This window comes from Xenopus tropicalis, chromosome 9 (genome assembly GCF_000004195.4).
Source record: "Xenopus tropicalis strain Nigerian chromosome 9, UCB_Xtro_10.0, whole genome shotgun sequence".
NCBI classification, from domain to species: domain Eukaryota; kingdom Metazoa; phylum Chordata; class Amphibia; order Anura; family Pipidae; genus Xenopus; species Xenopus tropicalis.
The window spans coordinates 75,972,438-75,996,077 of record NC_030685.2 but is presented as its reverse complement, the minus strand read 5'-3'; the positions used below and the strand labels follow the sequence as shown (position 1 = coordinate 75,996,077).

Genomic DNA, 23,640 nt, shown 5'->3' with positions numbered 1-23,640 from the left:
GCCAATCAAACTTCACCTATTGATTTTTATTGGTTTGATGCCAGAGTTCCCAAACTTTGCACAGTCAGTCACTGGGTGATTGCCTATTCCAGTTTTTTTTTTTTTTTAAATGCACAATCAAATTGTACCCATTGACTTTAATGGGGAAATTGAAACTGCTGCCTGTCTTACAGCTTTGAGGCCACACTCCCCAAACTTTGCACACTATTAAAACCAGGGTCCCCAAACTTTGTACACTATTAAAACCAGGGTCCCCAAACTTTGTACAGTGGTTTTATATATATAACTGTGGTCCAAGTTTAGAGAATGTGGGTGGAGCCCATTCAGTGACTTCATGTTGTTCAACCCAACATGAAGTTTGTTCTCAAACTTCCCTTTCTATTTTCCCTTGTGGTTTCCTTCTTCAGAATCCCAGACTTGTGCACAACAGTATTTTTCTGATCCTACTGTACTGTGCGTGCACCCACCTGCAGAGCCATAAGGTAGCCGTGTGTTACCCTTTCCTTGTCCTTAAAAATTGCCCTTGATAAATGTGGCAATATCTCAAAAACTAGAAATCCTCAGTTTAAAGAGAAGTGCCCTTAAAAGAACACTATACCCCCATACTTATCCAACAGTGTTATGTTAAGTGACCTATTAAAGAATCTTGCCAAACTGAAACATATACAAGTTCGGACTGTGGGGTGCTGCCTCGGGGGCCCCTGCAGCCCCCAATGGGCCTCCACTACGGCCTTCATATTCCCCGCAGGGTCCCCCACCACCCATCTAACCCCCTCCCCCAAGCACCAAAAATTAAAGGAGAAGGAAAGTCATTTTGGCATTTTACTGCCAATAGATTCTCCACATTAGTGCCACCTAGAACAATATATTTATTCAGCAGAAAGCTTTACTATACCCGAGTAAAGAGCCCTAGAAGCTCCCTCTGATAGCAGCTGCCATTTTAGCTTGGTCTTGGTAGCTTCCTGCTGCAGTTATAGTTGTTGGAAGCTCAGATCACACATTCCTAAGGGAGGAGGGACTGAGTTCTTATACATTCTTATTGGAGGGGTGAGCAGGAGAGGGAGAGAGAAGAGAACTGAGCAGACTCGTGCCCCAAACCTGAAAGAGCCATAAAAGAAAGGAAGTCTGATAGAACATGTTCCCAAAAAAGCAGACAAAAAATAAATCCTGTGTTTCTTTTGATAGAGGACTCCGTGAAGCGTTTTTGTGAGTGCTTATGGCTGTATTTACATAGACCTTTCTGATAAAGCTTACTTAGTTTTTACCTTTCCTTCTCTTTTACACTTACCTTCAGCGCGTCGGGGGAGGGATACCAGTGGCTCGGGAAAGCGCCTGGCAGGGATCAGGTCTGGGCCAGCGGAGCTTACCAGGTTTTTTTTCCAGTGCCCCGGCGTCCCAGTCCAACCCTACCTATATATACCCTTGAGCCACCATTTTGTGATGGTCTGTGTGATCACATGACCAGAAATGTTCCAGCTCTAACTTTAACAGGAAGAAGTGTAGGAATAAGATACAGAACTTTGTCCATTAGTTGGCTGATGTGACCTAACATGTATGTGTGCGTTTGTATTTGTACCCACTGAGCTCCATAAATGCCAATGCAGTAAACACTAATTAGTAATACAGGATAGGTATTTTATAGCAAACTAAACAACTCTTTAAGCAGGTACAATAACATATGTAGGAACTTGTATGGCTGCACTCAATTCACTGTAGTCCATCTTTTTACATATAGTGGGCAATTTATTTGCCATAATGCATGTACAAGGGCCAGATGATATTAAAATGGATATCAAAATGATGATGTCATACAAAGAAGCCTACAAAGCCCTTGAGAAGACTGGGAGGGCATAAAAATTTTAATTTATTAAAGTCTGGTTTCATGTTTTTCTGACCTTGTTACCTCACTGCTTAAATTGGTTGCTTATCTTTAGGTCTTTTTCATAGACCAGTATCCACGACGGAATAAGCAAAAGCGTTTTCTCCTTTGTCAAGCTTGGATGGAGGCATGATGTATCTATGGTCTGGGGTGCAAATGACAACATAAGTGCAGCCTTCTGAAAGATGACATCTCTTTCAACCCAGTGTGACTGACAGAACCGGCTCTCCAGAAACAACACCCTAAAGCCATATCAAAAGGTCGGCTGTGGTAAGTACCACTGGGCTGGGGCCACTTGGGGTGGGCCTTTGTACAAAAAGAATATTGTACAGACACAGACACAAGCTGTAAAGTTAAAGGTGTCAATGTACAATGTAATATATGCTAGCATAAAATAACTTGAATGTTAAAGTGTTGGTACACCTTTTTTATCTGTTATAAATTGGCCAATTCTAAGCAACTTTTAAATTGGTCCTCATTATTTATATGTTATAGTTGTTGAATTATTTGCCTCCTTCTTCTAACTTTTTGTAGCTTTCAAGTGGGGGTCACTGACCCCGGAAGCCAAAAAAACTATTGCTCTGCGAGGCTACAGTTACTTTGTATTACCGTATATACTCAAGTATAAGCCGATCCGAATATAAGCCGAGGTACCTAATTTTACCTAAGAAAACTGGAAAAACTTATTGACTCGAGTATAAGCCTAGGGTGGGAAATGCAGTCGCTACTGCTAAGTTTTAATAATCAAAATAAATACCAATAAAATTACATTAATTGAGGCATCAGTGGGGTATATGTTTTTCAATATTTATTTCAAAGAAAAACAGTAAACTAGCTCTGTAAGCAGAGAAGAGGGTAAACAAAACAATATGAGTGCTACCCCACGCTCATTGCACATTGGCAAACTGGCAGCAGACCCGGTCCCAGAGGAGATGTAAGGGGAAATAAGTATTGCTAGTGGGAGCCTAGGCCAGGGCACTGGAAGGTCTGGTTACGGGTTGCCTAATTTGCACACAAAGGAGAGAGGGTGCTAACTAGGCTTATACTCGAGTATATACAGTACTTATTTTTCTATTGAGTCTCTCTCCTATTCTTATATCAGTCTCTCATTCAAACCACTCCCTAGTTGCTAAGGCAGTTTAGACTATAGTGACAAGATAGGTGCTGAAACTCCAAACTGGAGAGATGCTAAACAAAAATGTAAATAATTAAAAAACTACAAATAATAAAAAATAAAGACCGATGGCAAATTGTCTCAGAATATTACTCTCTGCATCATACTAAAAGTTAAAGCAAAGGTGAACAAACACTTGGGATAGGATTTGGTTTGCGATTCACCCAAGATTCTGCCTTATTTATCAGGATTTGGATTTGGCTGAAGCCATGCTCCTGTCTAAATCAAATCTGAAAAATCGCGTGACTTTGTCATACAAACATGGAGGTTGGAAGTTTTTCACTTCGGATTCGGATTCGCCCAAATCTTTCACAAAGAATTCTGGGTTCACCGAATACGAAAATAGTGGATTCAGTGCAAGCGCTATTTAAAAATACCCCTCAACTTCTTTAGACGTTTGCCAGGTTCTATTTGTTGAATTTGTTTTCATGTCATTTTTTTATAGTTGATAATTCCTGAGTTTGATAAACTGGAATAATAAAAAACAAATTCAAAATCATGTTTTGTTACATTGATTTTCTCAGAATGTAGCAAAATTATCCCCTAAGCCAGGTTTACCCAAACTTTCTTACTCGTGAGCCACAGTCAAATGTAAAAAGACTTGGGGGAGCAACACAAGCACCATAAAAGTTCATGGAGGAGCCAAATAAGGGCTGTGATTGGCTATTAGGGAGCCTCTATGCTTACAGGGGGCTTTATTTGGTAGGAAATCTTTTTATTCAACCAAAACTTCAGTCAGGAATTCAAAAATAACTCCCTGGTTTGGGGGCACTGAGAGCAACATCCAAGGGGTTGGGGAGCAACATGTTGCCCCTGAGCCACTGGTTGGGGATCACTGCCCTAAGCCATTCACAAACTCTACCCTTTCAATCATTTGGATACAATGGCTGCTGCTACTGATATAAATAAACATGAACATATAGATAAATATGATATGCACAAAATAATGTGCCAATACTCACTGATCAACTATAGAAATATAAAACAAATATGTGCCCAACCTATGTACCAGCCTTTGAATAAAAGCAAAACACAGGAAACAGTCATTACAAGATTTTGCATTTATTATAGAAAAAAACATGTTAATGCAATTCATTTTTACACTTCTAAATTCCATAAAACAAGCCCAGAGAAATTAGGATGCTGTAAGCATGCAGTCTGCATTTTCTTTGTTAAATGTTCCTTTTTTTTTCACAAAAATAACACCACTTTTGTATCTCTGTAAGCTACTAAAGCAAGGGGAGGGCGGGACATGCAACACTACGTTTTTGCATAGTATTTTTGTTACCCAGCATGCCTTGTTGAATGCTACACATATCCATAAGTAAAGTAGAAAGGGAAAAAAAAAATCTGAATAAAACATATACAAATTTCAGACTGTTTTGGTTTATTAAAGGCAAAAATGAACTCCACAGTCCAAATGTATCGGCTTTGGGTAGATATGTTTTTTTCGCAACGTTATAGAAGCATGAATACTTTGATCTCCATAGACTTTTATCATAGACTTTTAGTTCTATTTTTATTTAGATATTAAATATTTTTCATTCTTTAGAGAGGTATAGTCGCGCATTTGTTCGGGTACTCATTATCCTTTGTGAAAATACAGAAATTATTTTTTTTAGTTAACACAAACTACTTCTGTGCTCTCCCTAATATCACACTTGCGTTCACATTATTTTATTGGTCATGGTATATTAGAAAGATAACAACATTGCTTTGTACAGAGAGAAATATATATATATTTTTTTTTTGTTACAATGTCCTATTAAAGAAAAATACACATCTTTATGAAAAAATTGGAAGTATCCACGAACTGCAATTACCGCAAAATATCCTTACAATGAGGTGATGGTGTAAAGAAAGCGTTGGAAACATATCCTATACCTGGCGTTAATATCTATCTTTTTTTTTTTAAATTTTTATTTAAAAACACAGCTGCCAAACTTTACAATCATTTTTTTTTTGTTGTTGTTGTAAACGAATCAACTTGTGCTAATACAAATGTGCTTCAAATCTTGAATGGTATTGGCAAAATATATCTGTAGTCACTACTATACAAGTTTTTGGTCTATTCAACAGAAAATAATATGGGTGGAAATGTGCGGCGAAGGCGCTACTATTGAAATTAAAATGTAAACTTCATCCAAAGGCTTCGAGAAGCTGCAGTCGATAAAAGAAACCCTGTTCCCTAGTTATTCCGCAAACTCTACACACATTTAGGTTTATTTTACAAAAATAATTACTCAGCTGAATCTTGATATTTATATTGAGAATTCAGGCAAACTTGCACATATTTTGTATGAGGATTCTAATACATGTATTGGACCCCTTATCTGGAAACCTGTTATCCAGAAAGCTCCAAATTACGGAAAGTCCGTCTCCCATAGACTCCATTTTAATCAAATAAATCAGAATTTTAAAACAGATTTTTCTATATAGTAATAAAACAGTAACTGTACTTGATCCCAACTAAGATATAATTACCCCTTATTGGGGGCAGAACAGTCCTATTGGGTTTAGTTAATGGTTAAATGATTCCCTTTTCTCTGTAATAATAAAACAGTACCTGTACTTGATCCCAACTAAGATATAATTACCCCTTATTGGGGGCAGAACAGCCCTATTGGGTTTATTTCATGGTTAAATGATTCCCTTTTCTCTGTAATAATAAATCAGTACCTGTACTTGATCCCAACTAAGATATAATTACCCCTTATTGGGGGCAGAACAGCCCTATTGGGTTTATTTAATGGTTAAATGATTCCCTTTTCTCTGTAATAATAAAACAGTACCTGTACTTGATCCCAACTAAGATAGAATTACCCTTTATTGGATGCAACATGATCCTATTGGGTTTAATTAATGTTTTATTGATTTTTTTAGCAGACTTAAGGTATTGAGATCCCAATTACGGAAAGACCCCTTATCCGGAATACCCTTGGTCCCGAGCATTCTGGATAATGGGTCCTATACCTGTACCAAATTAACTAAATATTCGCTGACTCTATTATTTATTTTATTTATGGATTACTGACATTATGCAACACATTAAAAGACTGATCATAATGTGCCTTTGGCCCCTGCCCCAGAGGAGCTTACAATCTGAGGGGCATAAGTAATAAAAGGCACTAATTTTGCCCAGGAGCAATAACCCATAGTTATTAATTGTTATAGATTACTGCTACTGGGCAAACTTAGTGCCTTTTATTACATATGGGGGTAAGTTTCCTCATCCATTCCTACAGCACGCCATGGTCAATTTCATCACGCAGTAAAGAGATACTCTTAATACATATTACTATTTTAGCATTGCCATTCGTTGGACATGGTGCTACATTTCCAAGACTACCTAAATTTGTAGGACACTTCGACCCGCAGTACTGTAATAAGCGTTGGTGCTCGTTCATCTCTAAGGCAGTGTGCAGTAATCCAAATGCCTAAAGATCTCCTTAGGTAGTTGGATTGGCATTTTTAGGCTGATGCAGCCCCAAACTATAATGCTTTTTATCATCGGATCCTGATAATGACACTGATGTTGTGATGGGGAAAATTCCTCACAGACCCTGATCAAAATAATACTCAGGGCCTCAGCACTTAAACAGAACAGTGCCAAATCTGAGTGCTTTCTTGACACTTTACTATGTAGAATAAAAGAAACATATTTATTAAAGATAATATCCCCCAAAAAAGATATTCCAAAAGTCCATTTACTGATAGATGTTTTAAAACTGTTTGGAGAAAAAACAGTGAACACATTTCCTCTTTGTCTATTGATGATTATGCCCCAAATTGGTATTTCAAAGTCAAAAACTGACCTACACGGGTTATTTTTGATGGTTTACGCAATCCAAGAGGCATAGGTTGATTTGTAGCTGACTAAAATAGGTTTCATTGCTTCCAATGTCACATGGTCTACAAAAATTATCATCTATTGGCCCCATAGGAAAACAATGAAACCTATCTGTTGATACAGAGCTACACTAACAACATGGACCATAATGTAAGTCATTATAGAGGGCTTGCACTCACTGAGCCACTTTGCCCTTGGTTCAACCAGTGCCAAATTAGCATTCAACATGTTCTATCTAGCAATCGCCTGCTAATTAAGTACATTGTTGATATTCCTGCACCAGTTTTAGAGCCAATTCTTAAATGAGCCCAAGGTTTTGTGGGTTTCACTGACAAAGTTAGAAAAGCATATTGTGAAAAATAATTTTAAAACACCCGAAAATGTTGCAAAACAAACTTCTGAATTGCTTAGATGGGAACAGACTTCTTTTGCACTGGTCACAGGTCTTTCAACCTTACAAACTAATGTTCTAGGTATGTCATCTATTAAATAAATATTCTTCCAGCCTTGGTTTCTGCTGAATAGACCATAATATGTTTGCGACTTTAATTGGTTTCTAAAACACACAGAAGACCAAAACCTGACTAACTGCTAAGGTTACATGCAGCACCAGAGGATCAGGGAATCTGAAAGCTTGCATGAAGTGGCCGACCTCTGTACAGTTAAAAGTCACCCATCACTGAAAAGCCATTCCAAAAAGATGTGTCAAGTACAGAAGCCATCACCTCTCAGATCACCACAGTTGGATATACAACGTATGAGTAATTGTGGGTACTATATAAGGATATCTACTGGACTTGGCAACCATTGTCCGGGATTTTATTTGGCAACATGTATGGTAGACAGGTAGCTTTGTTGTGTATTCTGCTGATATGTAAACTGGATTTCCAGTGATGGGTTGAATTTAACATTAACTGACATGAGATAAAGAAATAGTCCCTACCGTAGCCTCGTGATTCTACTCCTAATGGTTCTTTGTAAGGCATATAATAAATACAGCATATATAAGTGCATTCAGGAGCCAAAAATGTCATTTCAAATCAGCAAGAAACCAGACAAGTCATTATATTTACTATTCTATGTTTTTAAAAAATCTATCTAAAAATGTTATATTTATCTCATTCTTTTTTTTGTCTTGACTTATGTAATAGTTAAATTATCTTTGCTTCTCTATTGTTAGTCTTGTAAAAATAGTCATTTCAGTTCAGTCAGTCAGTTCACTTTTCACTAGGGACGCACCGAATCCACTTTTTCAGATTCAGCCAAATCCTCCGTAAAGGATTTATCCAAATAGCGAACCGAATCAACTTCCGTGATCACATGATTTTTAGGATTTGGATTCGGTTCGGCCAGGAGCGTGGATTCAGCCGAATTCGAATCCTGCCAAAAAAGGCTGAATCTTGGCCGAATCCTGGATTCGGTGCATCCCTACTTTTCACTGATATAATTGTAATCACAACACAGAGGATGTGAGCCTCTAACTCTACCCCTAACTCCCAGGAAAATACTAAGAAAAGTTTCTCCACATGGAGCTGACATCTTGGAAACACTATAATATATCCTTTTTTTGAAAACGAGAGAGCAGTAGGACCAACACAGATGGGCATTTACACTTGTTCTTGTCCTTTTCCAGAAATGGTAATGTGAAATCTGATAATGCTGGGGCAGTCAACCACAAGTAACTTCATCAGATGGATCATAATGTATAGTGAGATGCTACAAACCCCAGGTTATATTTAAGGTTTTTGGAAATGTGTTGCTACGACAAATGCTTCATCTCTGATCTTCAATCCTGAATTCCAATCTAAAGGGCTTCTTAGTTGAGTACTGTGCTTTTCAAGCCAAACACATAAAGGGGACAACACAACAGAAGCATTTATAGCAGAGTAGTAAACAAATAGTTGATCACTACAGTTTACTGAGAGCACCATTTTTAATGAATGTAACTCTTGAATGCAGTCTGGCAGTACCCAACACTCCAGCTATAGGATATAGCGGTTGGACTGTAAGAGTTGACGTTGAACCCAACTCCTTAGAAATGTTCATATAAGTCAACTTGCAGCTGGTTTCAAAAATGAAAATGATTCTATAGATAGTCAAGCAGAGGATGATTGCTTTGTTTTCTGGTTTAAAAAACTGGACTGATCCCTAAATTAGCTGTGAGGCTGAAAGAGTATCTATTGAAGGAAATGGAAGGGTAGTTCTTCCCCAACAAATGCAGAGGAAACACCAGCAGACTGGACAGGACAACTGCAATGCCTTGGGATAGCATGATGGTCTGTAAAATTGCATCCCAATGAGTCCACACACATAGCAATTTGGCTTAAACAAAGTAGCATTTCTGGAATAAAGGCCAACAAATCCAAATCAAGCAGTACCACCACAATAAATGTATGTAAAAAGACACCTTCATGAAACACTACACTTGGCAGTTCTATAAATTCTGTGCAAAAGCTTAAGAGGGACATTATAGCTAATGGTATCCCTTTAACATTACTGTTATTGGATCCTGGTTCCTCCCCCCAACAAATGAACTGAAACCCACTATTAATTTTGCATTTTGAAACAAAACAAAGGCAATTTCATCACCAGTGCAATATTGGCGAACACGAAAGCTTCAGAAACATAAAATCATTTCCACAAGAAAACATTCGCTGAAGGCGTAAATATTTTATGTCCATTAGCACTAACCACGACTGTTATTGGCACTCCACAAAATGCAGTGTTTGTACGCACCACAATGTGACACATTAGAACTCCTTCCATACTCAAACATGTAGTGGAAGACTTAAAATGAGCATTAAAGGCTTTCAAATTAATCGTGGTTTTTTTTTTTTTTTGCTGCTGAGTGGAAATAAAGAAGGAGGCAGGTATTAAAATACTGTATACATAAGCTTTTGCAGCCCGTACTGAAAGGGAATAATACAAAAAAAGAATAATTGAAAAGGCTGTTTAGCATGCTTAATGAATCCATAAAGGTATGTGCCTCTATTTCATATTAATTACAAACTGCCAGACCCTAGAGGCATTTGGCTTGGTGCCGGCATTTCCTAGATGGCTGAACTCTATGATCTCTGAGGGTGCAGGGGTACCTGCTCATCAAACAAAACTGCAACTGCTAAAATGTATTTTGAGGGAGATGGGCTTTATTTTTTAACAGGTAAAACCTCAAAACCCACCCCACCAAAGCTTTTGATGCAGTTATAAAGTTGGCTATACAATGGTAGATCTGCTCCATGTAGATATGTCTACAATACCATACCAACCAACCAACTGGCTTAAGAAACTCAGTGACAAGGAAACAATCATTAGGTTCAGTATTTCACATTTCGTAAAAATTACATTTCTCAGCAGCTATGGTAAACACATAAATACAAAATAACCCATTTATCTGTCAGTTTCCCTTTAGTACCTGCTGTAACCAGGGCAACCCATGCCATCAGGCAGCAGAGTGCGGTAGGTTACGAGGGGCTGCAAACGGTACTTCTGGTAACTTCAGTACGTGAGAGGGAAAGCAGAATCAGGAGGGCTGCCTCAGAGGGGCAATAGGGGTGGAATCACCTTGCACTCTAGCTTTACATATTATTTGTAATGAATGTTAGTTTGATTGACAGCTTTGCAGAAGGATATGCCACTAAATTGTTATGCAGGGTGCCAACCCCATGCCTTATTGAACAAAATCCTTGCCCGGGTTAGAAGTAAATTAAAACGTGAGTCCTTAACATAATTTCTGCACTAGCTAATAACTAATTTTCACTAAAAACAAAACGGTTTTTGGCTAGAGAGACCTAGTTTGGTTACAGGCATGGAACTAACAAACATATTAACAGCCTATATGAAAAGGTGTCCAAAATATACTGATAACATTGCATGCTTCTGTAGACCGTGAAGGTCAAAAGGCCTTGAAAACTAGCAAATATAAACATGTTCCACATTTGTCTTAACAAAACAAAAACAACCTCTTATGGTCTTAATTGGCATAACAGAGGTATTGGCAGGCTGGGAAGCATTTCTAAGCAAGCACATGCAGTTTTGTTCCAAGCTACAACTAAATTCAGACTCAGACTCTTTTACCAACATTGAGCTTATTTGTACCTGGGCAGTAAGCCACAGCAGCCAATCAGCTTTGTTCAACATGTTGCAGGATGTTGCAGCAAAAATGTGATTGGTTGCCATGGTATACTGCAACTTTACAGCTCAAGTGTTAGTAAATGAGCCCAAATGAGTTTTATCAGGATTATCCAACCTGTAGCTTTCAGCATTTATGGGAGTCCCTACAATTGCTGTAGAGTGGCAGGTTGGATATCTCTAATCCACAGCAATGGCTTGGTTTAGCTTTTTTGCCTTAGGAAAGTGTAAGTGTTTAGGGTTCTGAAGGATACAAATGGTTCAGTGCTGGAGAGGCACTAGAGTGATAACATTATTCCTTATAATTAAGGCAGCATACATATAAGCTATGATAAATTTGTAAGCAATAAGTAGACTTTTCTTCAAGAACCTGACAGTGTGTACCAAAAAACCTTTAGGAAAAAGGCATCAGTGCACAAAGTCACTCTGCCTCCTGTAAATCACACTATGGCACATCACGGAACTTTAAGAAGGCTACACTACATTAAAAGTTCACCGCTCATGCTACAGACAGATTGTTTTTTTAAATACCTGAAATATATTTACCACCATAAAGATTTGTTCAGAATATTATTCAAAGAGCACAGATACAGTGCAAATGTAGGATGAGGCTACATACTCGGTGATTGGGAGTTCAGCATGCATTGGATTTGGCTCGATGGAATCTCAGGTTTTTGGCAAGACTCCGTTTAGGCCAAAAAATTCAGGCTCATATAAACCACAGCCAAATCATTTACTTTCGTGTGAAGTACATCGCATTTTTGCCCTCAGACGTTTAAAATTGTGATGATCACATAGTGTTGATTACTGCACTTCTAAATATGCACATTAGTATTTGGTATTTGGGCCCCAACTATCTGTTCCAAACACCATTTAAAATTTCTACTTTTTGCCTCCCAAGTTGGTGAAGCTACATGAGTGATATAAGAGATATAAGATTGAAGACAAGTCAGTATGAAATTCCTATCACATGAAAACTAGCCATGAACTAGAAGCATTCTGTGTAGCTCCCAGTTGGGTCTGTCAGATGTGACCGTGCAGCTGTATTAGTGAGATATTCCTGCAACATGAAAAAAAGTCATGAACTAAAAACTATTTGTGTAGCTTGTTTCTGGGTCAGTTGGATATAATGGAGAAGGTAGAAAATTTTGACTACATGAAGTCATCTGTGTAGCTTCCTTTTGGGTCTGTCAGATGTAAGGGTGAGTGAGAAATTCCGACAATATGAACAGTAGTCCTGAACTAAAAGCCATTTTTGTAGCTAGTTTCTGGGTCAGATAGGTATGAAGGTATGAAATTCTGACTACATGAAGACTAGTAATTAACTACAAGTCATCTATGTAGCTTCCTTCTGGGTCAGCCAGATGTAAGGGTAAAGCTACATTAGTGAGAATTTCTGACTACATGAAGACTAGTTATAAACTAAGTAATTCATATAGATTGCTTGTGGGTCAATAAGGTGCAAAATAAGCTACATTAGTTAGAAGTTCTTACTACAATGTGCATTTTCATGACCAAACTTAAGGGTTATGTTACATGCAGACACATTCTGTAATGCACAACAAGTCGTCAACCCTCTCTCTCACACCTTGCTGCAGCAAATAATCCGCTCATGTAGCATAATCCCAATAAACTGTATTTAGGTGCAGGATGAGACAAAGTCATTCTTAACCTATGGTGGACTTTTTAACTGCAATATTGCTAACTATGAAGTTGATATATAATCAAAAAATATAATATGAAATTATGCAATTGAACATGTTGTGCCTTATATTTACGTATCCAATGATTACTTTTTTGCCTTCTTCCCACATAACCAAAAAAAAACAAGAAAAAATGGTTAAGGATGGAATATGCTGCATGAGTTGGGCTAAGGGATTGAGTCTTGGGTTGTATTGAATTTGGTTGAGGGTCTGAGGTTTTTTGTGTGGTTAATGCTGGGGTTTTGTTTTGTAGATTTGACCAAAGATTTAGTTTTATTGTACAAAGTTAAGCGTTTGTTGAGTATTTGGTGTCTGTTTGGAATCAAATTTGTCTTTCTCTTGTCACTCTTCAGGTTCTGTATGGTTGAAGGCTTTATCAGATCTCATTGCTAGTATTAAAGCTACATTTATGGGATCTTTTACCCAGAAACCAATTATCCAGAAAGCTTTGCATTACAGGCAATCTGTCTATTTTAGACAAATCATTTAAATTTGTTTTAATTTCTTTTTTCTCTGTAATAATAAAATGGTTACTTGTACTTGATGGCAACTAAACTACTTAAATCCACATTTGTCTCCAAACAATCCTTTATTTAATGTTTAAATGTGTTCCATCAGAATTATCTATGGTAATCTTAATTATGAAAAAACCCTAATCTGGAAACCCCAGCATTCTGGATAATAGATCCCATACCTGTAGTATGTTTAACACCCACACAACCTATTGTTTTTAATTTTAATACTCCTTGCATTTGCTTTGTACAAGACCTGCTCAATATATACCCGACATTCCATACTCAGTATTAGTAATGTCTAAATTCAGCAATTATATGGGACCTTCTTTCTACAGCTCACCCAATGCCAACTGAGAAACTAAACCAATATACAGCCTTAGTCAACTGTAGCATACCATACGCACAAATTCAAAGAATTGTATAATTAGCAAAACAAATATAGTGCAAATCAACAACTTCGTATACCTGTACATACTAAACTAAGAAGGGGCCTAGCTCAATAGGAGATACTACAGCAAACCCAGTATGTACTGTATGTATATAATCCAGCATAAACATTCACAGGCCAGATTTATGCTAAAATGAAGATTAGTCTTCAAACAATAAACACAAATAGCCCCCTTACATGAAAAAATAGGATTTTGTTGGCCGTTATTGGCTTAAACTGAATCACATGAGCACCTGTTTCTGGTAGCATACCTGATAATTGCTCCTTAGGTTTTACAAGGTTTGGTGTACAGTTTTTTTGAATTTCTACAACACTTTTGTGGGTCTCAACCAAGAAGGATTTTAGCTATCCATATAAAATTGTACTATACTGTACAATTGTGCCACACCAAACCCAGCATCAACCCAACTCTGAATCCTGGTGTTTCTGTCATTTGGTTAGACAGGACTCATCAGAATCAAAGATTCATCAGTGGAACTAGCAAAGGAAAATGGGCCTGTGCCTATATATACACATTATTCAATCATGTGGATGAGGACTTGGTACTTAGCTGCACCATACAAAGACGGATTTCGTACATCACTAATGTACATGTTAAAAGTAAGCTTTAATAATAGAGTAATATGAAAGTCAAAATAAAGTTTTTAGTGACGAAAAGTTAAAACCCCAGAATGAAATAAAAACAAAATCACCTTTCCTTTTGCATGCAACTGTAAATGGCTTCAGAAAGCAACACTGTTTTTTTTTTCCTGCGATTTAGCATAGTTTAGGATCTGTGTCGATTTATGGCTCAGAATTCTATAAAAATCATCTACCGGATTGTGACCGTTGGGTTATTTGGTCGTTAGAGAATCGTATCAATGCTGAGAAATTCTAAAATGATTTGAAGTTGTTCTTTGATCTTAGAAAGAGAGAACTTTGATGGGAAAATAACCTAATAATGCCATCCAACAAATACACATGTCAAGTGTCTTAGCCTTGCAAAGAAATCCACCTTCAGTAATTATAAAAATCTTGCATTTCTGTGTGTCAGATTACCCAATTTGGTTCAGTTTCAACTCAACATTGAAAAACGAAATTGATTCCACATATGATTCAGCCTTATATTCTACAGCCTGCAAAGGAAAAATTGTAATACTATATTAAACTAAAAAAATGCTACTGTTTTTTCTCGAGTCTTCCATTTTTTTTTTCTTAACCCCTTCCCCCCCAAACCTTTTCGACATAATAATTATATTTAAGTGAATGCAACATGCTCAAATAGACTTTCCAGTCAATTAACCCAAATTCCAAAAGGAATTGGCTTATAAATTGGTTCCAACTGGAACTGTTCATTTGGAATTTCCAGTGCAGGAAATTGTACGTATACGCGCCTTGACAAGTACCCTAGATTACAAATAGATGTGTGTAATACTCCATGGAAACAGATACTGCCATAATGTAATGTTCTAGTAAAATATCTGTGGATAGGGCACAATAAAGTTTACCTACACGTATACATATGGGTATGGTTACTATTTTGCCTGTGATATAGCATCAGATGACACTCTGTTACAACTGGCAAAACAAAGTGATTTGTATATTCTATCTACCTTATGTGGTGGCAAGTCACATCACCCCAATGCAGTCGTTCAACCTGCAATGCATATCAGAACTACTGGTTGCACTGTGGGTTCAATGGACAGCAAATGGGTTGATGACCACTTTCTTTTTGTTTATGTTCTGTGACTCAAAGCCTGTGCCTAGAATCATGGCTATATCCACCCGGTGAACCACGGTTCCGGTGAGGCTTGTAAGTGTCCTGATACGAGTCAGAGAACTCTTCCTCCACAAGTGGGTAATGGTCGCGACTGTGTTGGGAACTGGAAGACAAGCGGTTCCTGCTCTTCCGAGCCCTTTCGTTGTGATAGTTTTCATCAGACGTCATTAAACTTCTTCTCTCTATTGGAGAGTTTTCAGTCGAATGATTGCTGTGTCTCATACGTTGGCTCTAGAACACAGAAAGAGAATGCAGATAACATTAGTGCTAATGGAACACTTTAAGGAGTGGCACGTTACTATCAATAATAGGGATCATGCCAGTATCAATCAAGTAACAATCCTACACTATATTATTTTAACTATAACCCATCCCTTTATAGGATTTAACTGCTCCTTCTGATACACTTTCCAGAGTGCTGGGTCTGTCACTCACATATACTTCAGCCTGCTGAGGGACTGCACTGACCCCAAATTCAGCATGACTGATACCTCCTGGGAGGCCTGGTTAAGCATGTTGTGCCAAGGAAGCAGATACTTGTTATAATAGGGGAAGTTGCAAGGCTCAAAAAAGAGACAAAGTGCTATGTTTTATGCCCACCATGCACCTCATCAACCTTGAGTTTCACCTGGTGCTTCCAAGCTTCTACTCACCCTAAAGAACTCAACAATGAGCTGCTACCCAAAAGGTCCAAAGTTCATTTGTTCTTACTAATACCCTTCATCCATTCTGAAACATTTGCCCAGCTAATCACCCACACCTCTTGATAACCTGCTATTCTTTTATTCTAAGTAATTGGATAGAGAACTGGCTGAAGGATAGAGTACAAAGAGTGGTTGTAAATGGAACATTTTCTAATTGGACCAGTGTGGTTAGTGGAGTACCGCAGGGGTCAGTCCTTGGGCCTTTGCTTTTTAACTTGTTTATTAATGACCTGGAGGTGGGCATAGACAGTACTGTTTCTATTTTTGCTGATGACACTAAATTGTGCAAAACTATAAGTTCCATGCAGGATGCTGCCGCTTTGCAGAGCGATTTGACAAAATTAGATAACTGGGCAGCAAACTGGAAAATGAGGTTCAATGTTGATAAGTGCAAAGTTATGCACTTCGGTAGAAATAATATAAACGCAAACTATCTACTGAATGGTAGTGTGTTGGGGGTTTCCTTAATGGAGAAGGATCTAGGGGTTTTTGTTGATAACAAGTTGTCTAATGCCAGGCAGTGTCATTCTGTGGCTACTAAAGCAAATAAAGTGCTGTCTTGTATAAAAAAGGGCATTGACTCAAGGGATGAGAACATAATTTTGCCCCTTTATAGGTCCCTGGTAAGGCCTCACCTTGAGTATGCAGTGCAGTTTTGGGCTCCAGTCCTTAAAGGAACAGTAACACCAAAAAATGAAAGAGCTTTAAAGTAATAAAAATATAATGCACTGTTGCCCTGCACTGGTAAAACTGGTGTGTTTGCTACAGTAACACTACTATAATTTATATAATAAGCTGCTGTGTAGCCATGGGGGCAGCCATTCAAGCTGGAAAAAAGGAGAAATGGCACAGGTTACATAGCAGATAACAGATAAGTTCTGTAGAATACAATAGTGTTTTATTTGTTATCTGCTATGTGCCTGTGCCTTTTCTCCTTTGAATGGCTGCCTCCATGGCTACATAGCAGCTTATTTATATAAATTATAGTAGACTTTCTGAAGTAAACACACAACTTTTACCAGTGCAGGGCAGCAGCACATTATATTTTAGTTACTTTTCTTTTTTGGTGTTACTGTTCCTTTAAGAAGGATATTAATGAGCTGGAGAGAGTGCAGAGACGTGCAACTAAACTGGTAAAGGGGATGGAAGATTTAAACTATGAGGTGAGACTGTCGAGGTTGGGGTTGTTTTCTCCGGAAAAGAGGCGCTTGCGAGGGGACATGATTACTCTGTACAAGTACATTAGAGGGGATTATAGGCAGATGGGGGATGTTCTTTTTTCCCATAAAAACAATCAACGCACCAGAGGCCCCCCCTTTAGATTAGAGGAAAGGAGCTTCCATTTGAAGCAGCGTAGGTGGTTTTTCACGGTGAGGGCAGTGAGGTTGGGGAATGCCCTTCCTAGTGATGTGGTAATGGCAGATTCTGTTAATGCCTTTAAGAGGGGCCTGGATGAGTTCTTGATCAATCAGAATATCCAAGGCTATTGTGATACTAATATCTACAGTTAGTACTAGTGGTTGTATTTATAGTTTATGTATGTGAGTGTATAGGTGTGGGTTAGGTGTGCTGGGTTTACTTGGATGGGTTGAACTTGATGGACACTGGTCTTTTTTCAACCCTATGTAACTATGTAAGTGAAACAGAAACAGATCTACTGGCTCTGTTTCCATCATCTCACCACTTCCAGCTGAGCATCTTCATCATCTTCAATAACGGATAATATAATACTTTATTCTAGGCCTTAACGTTCTGTAATTTTGCTCCCTCCAGAACCCGATTAACTCCTGTTTTTAAGCACCACCTCAACCGTATATTCAAATGTTTCTTTACACAACCTCAACTCAACTCTTGTGACTTAAGGGCCGTGACACACAGGGAGATTAGTCGCGCCGCGAGAAATCTCTGTTGTCGTGGGCGACTAATCTTCCTGCAATGCCATCCCACTGGCTAGAATGTAAATCGCTGGTGGGATGGCATACGCGGCGCAGCGATTTCCCGAAGTTGCCAAAGTTTCTTCTCAAAGCAACTTCGGCAAATTGCAGCGCCGTGTATGCAGCAATTTACATTCTAGCCGGTGGGATGGCATTGCAGGGAGATTAGTTGCCCGCAACAGTGGAGATTTGTTGCGGCGCGACTAATCTCCCTGTGTGTCATGTCTCTAAGTCTCAAACCTAAGTCACTTAAGTCTCACACCTAAACCAAAGCCTCACAGGATATCCTAACTCTTCTTAACATTACACCTGCCAAAAACCAAAATTCTGCTAAAGTTTCTTTTACTGTTCCCAACACCATTGTCCCATCCCAGGCGCCTTGTGGGTGGCTTTGATGTAAGATGAGACATTTTGCATGACTATAAATCTTCAGATATGTTGGCTGCCCATTCTACCTGTAAACCAGAGATAGCTGTTGGGTAGGATGTAAGTGCTGTTGATCCCAGATTTCTTCCTAGAAGAGGAGTCATGGGCGTGGTGCTTGTGGTGTGAGTCGCCCTCCAATAGGCTTCTAGATACTCTGCCAAATGTTCACATGCATCTTCTAACTGATTCTCATCCAAAATGACATCAAACATTTCCTGGTTGGGGAAGAAAATCCAAAATAAAACCCTTATGGTGACAAAAACGGTGCCATTTAAACATGTTCAAGGAATAAATTCACATCTTCTACCTCTAAACTACTTCACTGTGTAAATTGGGAAGGAGAACAGCAAAGTTCCATATAATTAAACTGTTTAGGACTGGTATTTCCCATAGTACCTAATCTTTTCCACCTTCTCATAAAAGCTGTCTTCTCCTTAAAGGCTGCATTTGAATTTGAAACAGATGGCGAGTATTAATAGTGGTACCATCTGCTTTTTGGGGAGTTTTTTTGCAGTCACACTGCATGCTGATCACATGCCCTATTAGAACCTAAAACACTGAGTATATACAGAATCACTAATACAAGGAGGAAGGCCAGCCAAGCTCAGATATAGGGCTTAAAAGGGCCAATTCAGAAGCATTTATCTTTACTACGGCAGGGCTGATGTACAATAAGGGGCAGATTTAACAAAATGCGAGTTTAGAGGTTAATACATAGAAACTCACCCACGTTCTATTCATTCCTATGGGATTTTAAGAAGCTTTTTTTTATTAACTGGTAAACTCTTACTTTCACCCATTGATAAATACACTTCTACAAATCCTATAGGAATGTGTTTACGTATTAAGCTCTAAATTCACATTTTGAGGCCCCTAAAGCTTCATGCTAGCAGGTTTTAGAATGTTTGGTACTATGCCCTGTGATCAAGCATATGGGTGAGGCCCCTTTACTAAGTAACATATATACAGGTATGGGACCCATGATCCAGAATGCTCGGGACCAAGGGTATTCTGGATAAGGGGTCTTTCCGTAATTTGGATCTCCATACCTTAAGTCTATTAAAAAATCAATAAAACATTAATTAAACCCAATAGGATTGTTTTGCATCCAATAAGGATTATTTATACTTTAGTTGGGATCAAGTACAGGTACTGTTTTATTATTACAGAGAAAAGGGAATCATTTAACCATTAAATAAACCCAATAGGGCTGTTCTGCCCCCAATAAGGGGTAATTATATCTTAGTTGGGATCAAGTACAGGTACTGTTTTATTATTACAGAGAAAAGGGAATCATTTAACCATTAAATAAACCCAATAGGGCTGTTCTGCCCCAATAAGGGGTAATTATATCTTAGTTGGGATCAAGTACAGGTACTGTTTTATTATTACAGAGAAAAGGGAATCATTTAACCATGAAATAAACCCAATAGGACTGTTCTGCCCCAATAAGGGGTAATTATATCTTAGTTGGGATCAAGTACAAGGTGCTGTTTTATTACTATAGAGAAAAAGGGAATCAGTTTAAAAATTCTGAATTATTTGATTAAAATGGAGTCTATGGGAGACAGGCTTTCCGTAATCGGAGCTTTATGGATAACGGGTTTCCGGATAAGGGGTCCGATACCTGTATTAATATCCTGCTCATTCAACACCTGCTATGGATAAATGGATAAACCTGCCTTTGTGTGCATTGCCTTTGAGTCTTCCGACCCCAAGAGTTAATAGTACAACTGTGCTATCTGTTAGGCTACAATTTTAACATTATTGTTGTGCATTGCTTCTCTTTTTATTCAGGCCTTTCCAATTCATATTGCAGTCTCTCATTCAAAACCACTGCCTGGTTGCTAAGGTAAACAAGACCAGAGAGCTGCCAGATAGCAACCATATAGCTGCTGAAATTTCACACTGGAGAGCTTCTAAACTAAAAGCTACATGATTTAAACACCGCAAAAAATAAAGAATGAAAATCAATCACCAATAGTGTTAGGATAGGATATGAATGTCTACATCACACTAGAAGTTAAATGAAAATGGAAGTAGAGAATCATTGCAGATAAAAGACTGATATTGAAATACTGATATTGAGAAAGAAAAAGAAAGAAAGACAAAAAAGGAAGACAAACAGATAGATGATAGATAGAATATAGATAGATAGATGGTACTTACTGGAGGGCACTGAGCAAGCTTATCCGCAGCAACTAATTGAACATTTAGGTGTTTACTTTGGGATTTGCCTCTGGATTTGATGAGCCGTTGTAAAACCTAAAAAATAGATCAACTGTTGCATGCCACCATTTTGATTTTTCACCCTATTATTATAATTATGTTTGGAACTACAAGCAATTATATAGCCATGGTGAAAATTAGATTGAGTTAGAGGCTAATGTCTGTGGGGCTTGTTTATGAATGCTGTCATAATGATGCTAATTGCATCCTCTGTGTTGACATGTCTATCTTGCCTGTCATGCCATAGGGGTGTAGGGTAAGGTGCAAAGTGCAAAAAAGGGGTTTACACAACACAGTGCTGTATATAAGAGCAACAGGCAAAGGGAGGGACTTTTGGCCCTGTTGACTGTTGGCTAAAAAAAGTTGAGCATATTTTCTAGCAGCTATCGTGCAAACTGGACATTATACTGTTGATCTCCCTTTAAATATAATGGGGAGCAACTGATGTCTACTGTAGCCTGTGGGTGTTAACCTACAGGGAGATTAGATGCCCGTGACTAATGATGGCTACAGCGGGCAACTAATCTGCCTGAAATGCCTTTCCACCCACAATAAAGTGAATCGTCTGCAGGAGGCGCTACTTCAGAAAATGAAGCAAATCGTATTCCTTCCCACCGGCGAGGGTCGGACTGGGCCGGAAAAATACCTGGTGGGCCCCAGCGGCCCAGACCCGACCCTGCTACAGCTTCCACTGGCCACCGATATTCTCCCCTGATGCGTTTCACATACGTGCATTCAGGGGAGGATGTTGGAAGGGGTAAAGGGCACTCGGCGGAGGTACCTTAGAGGGTGCGGGGCCCCCGGGGCACCCTTCCCCCCCAGTCCGACGTTGCCACCGGCAATTGAATTTATTGCTGGTGGGAAGGCAATTCATGGAGATTAGTTGCCTACGGTAGCCAAGATTTCTAATCTCCCTGTGGGCCATTACCCTAAATTGTGTCTAGAATAAATCTCAGTGCTCATTCATTTCCTCCTGCAGTAAACTTTGTGCAAGTTCAAAAAACAAAGCGAGCAAAACAAACTTGATGTAAAATTGCCAATTGGACATTTGGTTGCCTGTGATATATTCCACATACGGTATATATGTATAACTTAAACTACCTAAAAAAGAAGACATAAAAACAAGTTTTTTCTTTTTACAATGCCACTAACACCGCAATAGTTACCTTTGGAGATGAAACTTTGACATGAACAATAATCGGTGCTAACGATGTCTTGATTAGTTGTGCCGGATGATTAATGGTATCTGCGTCTAAAATAACCAGCTGTAAAGATCGGGCCAATTCAAAAATTCTTTCGATTTCGCTCTGCACTTCAGCTGGGGATAAATCAAGGGAATATCTGTTACCGTAATAATAAATACAACCCAGTCAGGTGTGAAGTAAGCAAATAAAACTGTGCTCCGATAATGTATTCTATTTATTTTGCCTGCACTTAGCACAATGTTAGCACATTACTCCAAAATACACTGGGCTAGGCTGACTAAGCAGCGCTTATGCTCTTACATCTCTTTTGTAGTTCACTGCAAATCCACTATACGTCTAAAGGGCTCCTGCTAGCACTTCCTTATAGTAAAGGGATACTGTCATGATTTTTATGGTATTGTTTTTATTTCTCAATGACACTGTTTACATAGCAAATAATTCCCTCTGCCATTTAACGTTTTATTCTTGAACCAACAAATGTATTTGTAGCTGTAATATTGGTGTGTGCATTGTGCCTGAGTCTGAGCCTCAGAAGGAGCCAGCGCTACACATTAGAACCGCTTTCGGCTAACCTATTGTTTCTCCTACTCCCATGTAACTGGAGGAGTCCCAAGCCGGACTTGGATCTCTTACTATTGAGTGCTATTCTGATACCTACTGGGAGCTGCTATCTTGCTCCCTTCCCATTGTTCTGCTGATCGGCTGCTGGGGAAGAGGGGGGGGATATCACTCCAACTTGCAGCGCAGCAGTAAAGTGTGACTGAAGTTTATCAGAGCACAGGTCACATGGTGTGGCACCCTGGGAAATGAAGAATATGGCTAGTCCCATGTGAAATTTCCAAATTAAATATAAAAAAATCTGTTTGTGTTTTTGAAAAACAGATTACAATGCAGGATTCTGCTGGAGAAGCTCTATTAACTGATGGTTAACATGTTTTCCCATGTCAGTATTCCTTTAAATAGATCTGTTTAGACAGCAAAATGTATCCATAACCACTAGAGGCACTGTTGCTACTCTTGTGTATGTAGAGTTTCAAAAATGAAAGCAGTAGAAAAAACCAATATGGCAGCTTTCAGGTATATATCTTAAAAATAAATATTTATAGAGGTGGATGATTCGATGCATATGGAAAGCTAAATAGATGACAGAATTTCCATTACAGCAATGGGAAGCAACGTGAGTAGCCCCTGACCCATAATTGTTAACAGGCTTAAAGTAGCTTTTCCTGTTTATGCCAGCAGGAGGCGACCTGTGGCATTTCCTAATGTAGTGCCTTGTGTGATAGCGATCTAGTGCAGCCCACTAATGATTTTGCTGCGTCCTATAACGTAAACATGATCTTTAACTCAAGGAATGGGCTGCAACAGAACACCCTGGTGGCCATTTCTATAGGGGTGTATGGAGAATTTTACCTGCTGCAGTGTTTAAGGGGAGAACATATTGCCTGACACCCTTGGTTCTTGGTAATGGGGCCTTATACATGGGTCCTCAACCATCAGAAAAGCAGCAGGAAGATGACGCTTGGCATGTATCAGGTTACTGGCCAACCCAGAACTCTACAGGCCCATACTCTCCACAGTCCTGCAAATGGCTCTGGCTCCTGGTTTGATCCAGATGGTCAGGAAGCCAATAGCAAAAAATTGAAGATGTTTCTAATCTTAAGAGATAGACATTGGACCTATGGG

The 23,640-nt window shown here is 38.7% G+C and overlaps 1 protein-coding gene and 1 long non-coding RNA gene across 3 annotated transcripts in view; one reads left to right on the top strand and one right to left on the bottom strand.

The window, feature by feature from the left end:
• The first annotated feature begins 1,938 nt into the window (after positions 1 to 1,938).
• LOC116407524 overlaps positions 1,939 to 23,640 on the top strand; it is a 32,654-nt gene continuing 10,952 nt past the window's right edge. Inside the window, exon 1 of the long non-coding RNA XR_004220388.1 lies at positions 1,939 to 2,149. This is a non-coding gene — a long non-coding RNA (uncharacterized LOC116407524). The remainder of the gene's footprint in view (positions 2,150 to 23,640) is intronic.
• cacnb4 (calcium channel, voltage-dependent, beta 4 subunit) overlaps positions 9,729 to 23,640 on the bottom strand; it is an 80,508-nt gene continuing 66,596 nt past the window's right edge. Inside the window, 4 exon segments of one of the 2 annotated variants that reach the window (NM_001142151.1) lie at positions 9,729 to 15,687; positions 18,550 to 18,735; positions 20,690 to 20,785; positions 21,916 to 22,067. In NM_001142151.1, the coding sequence (NP_001135623.1) occupies positions 15,427 to 15,687; positions 18,550 to 18,735; positions 20,690 to 20,785; positions 21,916 to 22,067 (695 nt within the window). In that variant the 3' untranslated portion in view covers positions 9,729 to 15,426. 2 annotated transcript variants of the gene reach the window in all.